The sequence below is a fragment of the Atractosteus spatula genome, chromosome 7 (genome assembly GCF_055471065.1).
Source record: "Atractosteus spatula isolate fAtrSpa1 chromosome 7, fAtrSpa1.hap1, whole genome shotgun sequence".
NCBI classification, from domain to species: Eukaryota; Metazoa; Chordata; class Actinopteri; order Semionotiformes; family Lepisosteidae; genus Atractosteus; species Atractosteus spatula.
Window position 1 is genome coordinate 7,137,881 of NC_142712.1, and position 9,151 is coordinate 7,147,031.

At 39.5% G+C, this 9,151-nt stretch overlaps 1 protein-coding gene across 1 annotated transcript; it reads right to left on the reverse strand.

The window, feature by feature from the left end:
* Positions 1 to 4,435: 4,435 nt before the first annotated feature.
* On the reverse strand, positions 4,436 to 8,612 carry kcnj15 (potassium inwardly rectifying channel subfamily J member 15). The gene is made up of 2 exons (XM_088921125.1): positions 8,454 to 8,612; positions 4,436 to 6,476 (listed from the first exon to the last, which is right to left on the reverse strand). Exon 2 carries the CDS (start codon positions 6,448 to 6,450, stop codon positions 5,380 to 5,382), a length of 1,071 nt encoding a protein of 356 aa, XP_088777251.1. The 5' UTR covers positions 6,451 to 6,476; positions 8,454 to 8,612; the 3' UTR covers positions 4,436 to 5,379.
* Between the last annotated feature and the right edge of the window lie 539 nt (positions 8,613 to 9,151).

Consider the following 9,151-nt stretch of genomic DNA (forward strand, 5'->3'; position numbering starts at 1 on the left):
TACAGACGGTATATTGTATTATTATGTCGCTTGAAGAAACAAAAGCATAGTGAAGTAATACAATTAGCACGGACGTGTATCGCTGCCAACAAGGAAAAATACATTGTGTGGTATCTCCTAATTACCAGAAAATTATCTTATTATTACAAGAGAGTACATTATCTTGTAATTACAAATCAGCAAATTATCTTGTAATTACAATGTGGCAATGCTCATTTGAGTTTATGATCAACCTGTTCCATTTCGGCTGGAACTTTTTTGGAGGTTTAGTGTTCGTGACAGTGTCCAATGCTGCAGAATGAACACAGGCTACTTTCCACTGGGGTTTAGTCATAATGAAAGGTTATGACTTGTACCTTATATGAACACCACCAAGTGTACCATGCCATCAACTCCACTGCTCAAAACTGAGAGTCAGCTAATGATAATATAGGTATTGTATGGAAATTGTGCTATCGTGTGATTATCATACAAAGTACAGGACAATGGACGATATTGTAATTACAAGATAATTTGTGATGTCATAAGTACACGATAATGAAGTAACTCTTAATTACGAGATCATTTACGATCTCATAATAATGAGATAATGTACAGTGCCATCTCACAATAAGGACTTCAATTTCTCATAATTATGAGATACCACATGAATTTGTTTTTCCTTGACAGCAGCGATGTGCTTTCCTAAATACATAGTCAGCAGCAATCTGGGACAAGGCTCACTCACACTGACGCCTTGTGGCCAGTGGAGCTCAGAAACTGAGTAAGGCTAGGCCTAGTCACTATTGGGATTGGAGATCTGCTAGGAAAACGAGTGGTGGGCAGTGCTGGAGGACCAGTATGCAGCACTCCTGTTCCAGAACAGAACTTTCTCTCCAGGGGTCCAGTATGGCAACAGTACACAGTGTGCTGGAGAAGGTGATCGTCTTTGAAGGAGATGTTCAACCTTACTTTCTCCCTAAATTCAACAGGTAAAGTCATTTCTCACTTCACACAGTCTGCAGTGCAAGGAGCTGCAGCTTGTCAATGAGATGGGTGCTGCACTTTATTGGTGGATGATGTTACAATATGTAAAGGGATTTTTTTAGGGTCCTATGGAGTAAAAAAACAAAGAATTATCATTATTGTTTTTAGAATGTCATTATTGCTTCTTGACCTGATCTACAGTTCCTTCCCTTTTCTGATGTTACATGAGAGTGTGTATATACAGTATTTGGATATACTGTACATAGTGTGTGTATATACAGATGTGGTTGCTATGCATCACTAAAGAGGTGGTTTTGCATTTGTTGTTTGCTGGACTACTTGCCTATACATCCAGCTCCATTCATGTTCTCTTTTCATGTCCCACATTTCAGCATATTATTAGACAGCCATACATTCTGTGACTGGGATTTTCAAGCTTATTGCTGAGCCATTGTGTTTCTATGCTATGGGACACCTAAGTCTTTATTCTTTTATCTGCTATCGGAAAGCCACTCATTCCTGCGACTGGTCACAGCAACAGAGATCCCATCCTGGAAAGGCACAAGCATGGGACTACACCCTGGACAGGACTCCAGTCTTGTGCTGGGCTCACACAGGACACAGTTAAAAAACAGGAATCACCCTGATCAGCTTGTCTTTAGAAGGCAGCAGTGTCATACTGTGGTCAGGGTCCTGGATTCATAATTAAAAGATTCTGTCCTCAAATTCTGAGTAGATGCTGATGTTGTACCTTTGAGCAAGGTACTTCACTTGAAATGCTCCAGTAAAATATACCAAAGGGATAAATGGGCGCAAAGTAAGCTACTTTGGAAAGAAAGCATCAGTAAAATAATCATTAAAGAAGGGAAGAAACACAAGCACGTGGCAGAACCCTATGCAGATACAGGGTGCAAGTTCACTTGAAAGGTGTCCAAGGCTGGAATTGAACCCGAGACTCAGCTACACCACTGTGCCTCCCATTTTATCTCCTGCTCAGCCTGTAAAGCAGTCCACTAATACGGATCTCTGACAATCCCCCCCAAAGATCAAAACCACACGGTGCACCTGCAGAACTGAGCGGCCTAGGAAGTGTCAGAAAGAACAAAAACACAATCAAATGACATGAAGGAGTATTTAAAGCCCTCTACCCTCCTATTATCATAACACAAGAGAATTATACAGCTGAACAATAGAGCATGGGATTCTATATGGATACCTGGCAACACGAAGGAGCCTGTTCCTTTATTAATATTTACAGGTCTGTGGCTGTGCTCCTGGTTTTCTACACCTCTCAGATAGGTGGTGCCTTTGAATTTACCCCTGGCCTGTCTAGGCTGTGCTTTTTCTCACTGCTGTTGACATGACACATGGAAGTGTTAAACTGCAGTCAGAAACCATAAGCAGACTCTGTTGACTCTCTTTTAACCAGTGTTTGGTGGATTTTTACAGAGGCTCTCAAAAAGTACCTAGAGCAAAATCACCCAAAATTTTACTTTTAAAATTTAAATTAATGGTATAAATTGTACTCTTGTACCATTTATTAAGCATGTATGGGACTACAGCATAAATGTGCAAACCCTGCATGATATATGCATTTTTCTCCTGCATTATTAAGACGTTTGTGTGTGATAAAAGTAACAGAAATGGTTAAACATCACAGGATCTGACTTCCTATGTTTTTTGTTGCGGGTGTTGTTTTCAAATTATTGTTTTCTTTTATTTTTTAACTTGTCTTTGGCTGAGTATTTGTATTTTTGTATGAATAATTCAGAAGCTCAGGACTATAATTTTCACAGTTCACTGAGCTATGTTTAATATATAACTACCCCTGCTGCAAATTTCCTTTTTAGAGGAACGCTCTTGAAACTCACAGAAACAAAAGTCTGTAAATCTTCTCCATGGTGCTCCATTAGAGATGCAGTATAATTACATCTTCACTGCCATTGTTTTCATGTTTACTCCACTGAAAGATATCTCGGCTTTAGGTAATGTGTTGCCTTAGCAACAATCCTGCACCCTCTCACTAAACCAGCTCTTCTATTATTTCCTGTCTCTCTGTTTCAAACTTGGTTACAGCTTTTCGGAAATAAGAGGACAAAAATGACGTGGCTTTGTTAATATCTCATGTCATGCATAACCTCCCTGAGTGAAAGTATTAATTGTAAAATATTCTGTTGGTCTTATCGGTCACTGAAGCTTATAAAGTGTATTATATACATTGAAGTTACTGACGTTCACTTCACTTATTATAATTCTCATGAATAATTACTTTTTTATAGTGAGCTGTGGAACTGTCAAAAAGTTTTGTTTTGGCCAACGTTGTGACTAGCTCCTAGTGATTTTCAGGAGCTCGTCATCTGTAGCTGATGTGTCTGAATGTCAGGGTTGAGGCAGATTTCTCGCAATTTCCAAGGTAAACACAAACAGGCCACACAGAACTGAAGCATCTCATGTCAATTAAACAAGAAAAACTAGAACTGTGAATTCTTCTTTTCGAAAACCTGCTGGGCCAGTGATGGGTAGTTAATGTATTCAGACATGGAATTGTGGTTCAGACCTTTAATTAGGCTTGGGGTTAATTGCCTTTCTCACTTTGTACATTTCTAGCTGGAGATGCCTTTTCAGGTTGGATACATCAAACCAGGGCTTCCACCCTTGCTTAAGCCATGTCTTAGCTTTACTAATGGAATCTTTTATCTCCTGGTTCTTCACCTTACTGGTGGTTTTCTTTACTGAAGTGAACTGAAGCAGACAATTTCATCCATATACACATCCCAATTGTAGGACTGCTGTCCGAAGTAAAGATATCACCCCCTTGGACACAACTTCTGAAGTTGTGTGCACTCGGTGCCCAGCACATGAGTCTTTTTCAATTTCTCTTCTTTAGAAAATTGTGAGGCTATTTTTTGTAACAAATCCATTTGAATTTTTCGAGTTGTTACCCCTTTCATGCTTGTACCTCTCCTACTGGGGTTTCCTCCTTTTCCTTTTAAGAACGAAAGTCAGTATTCATCAAGAAAGAGGTATAGTAAATTATGATCGCTAATGATATATTTAGTGTACACCCTTAAAATCTTATAAACATACTTCTTGTGAAAAACAAAATTCAGATCCAGGAAATTTTAATGTTTGTTTTTGCTTTTTAAGAAGTAGCAAAAGTAACAGTGTTTGATTTTCTGTTGATTATTTTGGAAACGTAGAGGACATACTTATGTATGTACAGAAATATTACAATGATTTATTCACCTGATGCGGTTATACAAAGCATCTTATAAATAACAGTTTTGATAGACATTTTAGTAGCCATTTGTAGAAACAGGATTGCTGGAGTTCTTTGCTCACGTGTTACACCCAGGATGTAAATCCACAGTCCTGCAGCTGAGTCCTCTACCCTGGTGCTCTAAATCACAATATACTGTAAGCATGGATCAAATGTAATCTTTTCAGAAATCTTAAACTAAGAAAGAAGATTCCACTTCAAAAACAATATCACTTTATTTTGTAAGTATAAAAGAGGCAATTAATTTGATAAAGTGACAAAGCAAAGTGCAAGGATTTATTACATTATCATGACCATGAAATATTGGAAAGTAATATTACAAAAGCAGAAAACAGATTTCCTTTGATTAAATGAAGCAAAGCCTTCCCCTTAATATTTTAATTAAAAAATCAACTGTTTAACTAAATGCACCAAGAAAGTGAAATGGTGGACCAGTATTGCTGTTTTCTTATACTGTATATCTAAACATTGATGTAGGCATATAGGTAACCAAAATTATCTTTTTTAGGAAATTTCTTTGCCAAGATGACAAGACAGATTCATCTGTGAAAGGGCCTGCTGTTGAGACACAATTTGTTGTTGAATGAAATGCATGTCAAACACTTAACACTAGCTTCAACACACACATCACCTTAGTCTGTTAGTTGTGCTATAAGCTTAAATATGTCTACCTGGGATTTTTCTAAGACCCACTTAAGAAAAACAAAGACCTAGATCTACTATTGCTTTGGGCCAGGTCAGCATAGAATTCAGACAAGAATAAGGACCAAGCACAAAAACTGCAAGGAAAGGGAGTCACATTGAGCAATAGGAAAGAATTAACCTGCGTAGCAATAGCATTACTATTGATCACTCTCTCCCTCCAAAACTCCTTCCTCCAAAACTGCCTGTATTGGCCTTCCATAAAGGACACTACAAAAGAGTCTAGGAAGAGCGGATACAGCATACTGACATGTGCATCAACAGATATTCGAATGTGTACAGACATTAAACTGATTTGTGTGTTCTTTCTAGTTAGAGAAAACTAGGGGAAGCAAGTGGACCAACAATTGAAAAAAGGAAATAACTATTTTGTTCGTCTGTTTCCTCACAGAGTTCAGGTCTCCCCCCAGCGTGCTCTCTCCCTTCCACCTTCAGGCTTCCTTCCTGTACTCCTCCTCTAGTTTCAGCTTCTCCAAATCATTGCAGAAGAGGCTGGGATCACCGCAGCGGCGCACTCCATCGTACTGGCTGAAGTCGGCCACGTACTTCCCGCGGGGAGACATGAAGAGCATGGGCAAGAACTCGTAGCCCCAGAGGATCTCATCCGGGACATAGGAGGTGCGACTCTGGCAGGAGGAGGCCGTGGCCTCCGTGATGGCGTTGAGGATCACCACCAGTTCAAAGTCCTTCTTCCTCAGGTCTTCCGCCGTGAGGCCCATCAGCGGACTCTCCTCGTCTATCACGTGGTAGAAGGTGAGGGGCAGGATGAGGAAAGGGCTCTCCGTGTTGGAGTCCACCTGGAAGTTCACATTGGCCTGGCTGAGCGGGATCTTCTCCCCTTCCTTGGTCTCATAGCTGTGCAACAGTTTCCCCGACAGCCGGCACTGGATCAGCAAGCTCTTTCTCATGTTGGCCACGCGGACCATGAGACACAGCTTGCCCTCGTACTTACTGATTACGGCGTAGTGGCTGAACTTTATGGTCTCTGCTCTCTTCTTGGGCCTGGCCAGCTTGGCCAGGAAGGCCCCGGTGACAAAGATCTCAGCCAGGCAGGTGATGACCAACTGGGCCACCAGAGTGAAGATGGCGAGGGGGCACTCCTCGGAGATGTAACGGAAACCATAGCCAATGGTGGTCTGAGTCTCCAAGGAGAACAAGAAGGCCCCAGTGAGAGTTTTCACATTCATAACGCAAGGAGTATGGTTAGACGGTGTCTCGGGCGCGCTCATGTCTCCATGTCCCTTCCCAATGACATAAAAGACAATGCCAAAGATGAACCAAGTCGTCACAAAGGTGGCGGAGAAAAGAGTCAGCTTGTAGCGCCATTTAATGTCCACAACTGTTGTCCAGATGTCATGCAGGTAGAGCTTAACCATACCCTCAATATTGTCAACCTTGACAATGTTGTGTCCGTCCTTCGACACCACCCTCCGTTTCTTCCAAGAAGCTTTTCCTTCAGAGTTGGAAAGGAAAGGTTCCACTGAAATGTCTGCTGGGCTCATTTCCTCTTAGCGTTCAAATTAGGAATCTGGCGTGGAAAAAAATACAACAGTCATGGGCAGAAATGCTAGATGACCAATCAGATTCGCATCAGGGTTTCACAATGCGCTTTGCTCCAGACATCTTTTCTCATTTTTACTGAAAAACTGACAGTAGTACAAAGCTACACATTATAAGTACAGCGGAAAATGAAGAAAACATGTCCTCAAACACGATGTGAAATGGAACTAATCATGGTCATTGGATTAATGTAACTTGGCATTAATGGGATCTAAGAATATGTTTACACGTTCCAATTTCTACTATTAGCCTACTGTAAGTAAGAACTACATTTTCCTTTTAGTCTTTAAGTAGTGTGCAGCATTAATATAAATAATACAAAAAGGTAGAGAATTACTTGGACATTGAAAAGTCATTTAAGATGTGAATATACAAAATCTCTGTCCTCATATACAAGCCGATAAGTTTCCTAAATTAGTGAAAATGTTTTTAATCTCCTAAATATTTTTTTATCTTGACATGTCCTACATGAAGCACAGGCAGGACTGACTGATGTCACACTGACGTCAAGTTCTGTGTTAAGATAAACATGTTTCCTGAGGTGACTTGAAAGTCATTTGCTTTGAGATATTTCCTTAGAAACCATTGTAGTCCTGAAACAGAGCTAAAAAACAAAGAGTTTTTATTTTGTTTTACAGCTATCATAAGCTATAACCTAAATTGGCCCCAGGCTTATATGGTGGGCCACTCCAGTTTTACCATGAGCAAGGCACTACTTTCAAAGTATTTCAGTAAAATACCCTATTGTATAAATCAGTGGAAATAGAAGGTATTTTCTGATAAGTGTTACCAAAATAAATTCATAATAAGCATTAGAAGCACTGGGTGCAATGAAGTATAGGTACACTGTAAATATTAGCTCTTAATCAAAAAGACAACTATCTTGTAACTTCTTATTCTGCCTTGCATGTTAGTAGCCAGCGATTAAACAGGACTTGCCAACGTGCCATAGCTAATTACGATGCAGCGGTGTCTCCTGTACCAGTGTGATTGGATGAATAACTGAATAGTGTTATGCCTTTAGTTACTGGATCACTGTACTGTGTAGTTTCTTAAATCACAGTTAGTAACTCTGTAAAAATCTAAAAAATAATTTAATTTCTGAAAAAAACAGAAGGGTTACAAATGGGATAAGGGATCGTTTAGAGATACAAGGATCTCATCCAATGCTTTCTTGAAGGAATCCAGAGTCTCAGCTTCAGCCACATGGCTAAGCATCTTGAAGAATCTGGTAATGGTTTCATTTATTATTAATTTACTTGCACATGTATCAACAAAGTGGGCATTTTACCAGAATATGTCAGGGGAAGTATCTTCATCAAAGCTCTATACTGATGTCCTATAAAACAGCCACAACTTTTTTCTGACTTCATACTTCTCTTGAACCCAGCAGAGACCTGTACACTGCTTTTTGCTTCCTTAATCTAGCAAAATCCCCATTTTAGGCTGAACAGAAAAAGGAAATGTGTTAATCTTTAATATTATCTGTAATATATTTAGTACCCTTTTACATAACAGTCTTTTGCAAACATAAATAACTGTCATGTTTGAAACAAATGCCCGATTTCAACACTGACTCTCTTTAAGCGACCGTGCTGTGTCACAATACACAATAATGTGGCAAATTATTGTGTCACAGGGGCTTGCAGTGACTTCTCCAGTTCCCTGTTCTGTTGGTCTCCTTGTTTGGCTCCATGTACCATGTTTGTGGAGCAAAATCTATGTTCTCACATGGTAAAAAAATTTCGTAATGGGTCTGTGTGTATCAAGTGAATTAAAAAGAAAATGTTTCCATATTCACAGAAGAAAAAGTTTTATCTCTTCTAGATCTCTGCCTAAAGAGATGAGAAAGAAGATGTTCTTACAAGAGACAAAGATCATTTAATATTTAAAAAATCAGTTCATTTTAAAAATAATGAATTGGAAAGTTCGACGATACACTCACAGTGGTTCTCAGGTCCTAGCTATCCGTCTTTGGGTTAGAAGTCCAGAAGTCTGCAGCTTGTAATGTGGAACCTGTTACTGCTGCTTCCTTGTTTATGCACCACGGTACTTACTCCACTGTTATTCCTTCTCATGTGTAATGAACTATAGCACAGTGATTATGGGAGCAGAACAAGACTACTCCATTGTTCCCTATGTCAGATTTAATTTGCATGTTTTATTTTTACTGCAAATCAGATAGCATTTTTCTTTTCATGTGCATTCCTATCTCCTCCCTCTTACCTCTACTTAAGAAATACCTTTTATCTTGTGATTATATCTTTCGACTGTAAGAAGTACAAACACACCCTCATTTACAGTCAATACTCATGATTCTAGCTCCAAGACCGTATTGTTCCCCTCCGACGATTAACCTATGCAGCTGCTCACAATCAGCCAATGAGTTCAGTTTGCAGAGAACATTTTTCAGTGTTTCTATGTTCTACATCAGGTTCTGCATCACAGCATCACTGGCACAGAATACATGGAGAGATAAGGCAGTAATAACGCAGGACAAGTCTGTCAACAAAGAAACCATCTTACTGTATGTGAGAGAATGGAATAGACTGGGATCTGTCCCAGTCTTGGCTTCACACAGAAACACTTCCAATACGGAATCAGTCCTAAGATGACAAGACCAGTTATTTAGTGAAATCAACA

Coding starts and splice junctions, on each gene's coding strand:
- kcnj15 (XM_088921125.1), bottom strand. CDS start 6,450: ATGAGCCCAGCAGACATTTCAGTGGAACCTTTCCTTTCCAACTCTGAA.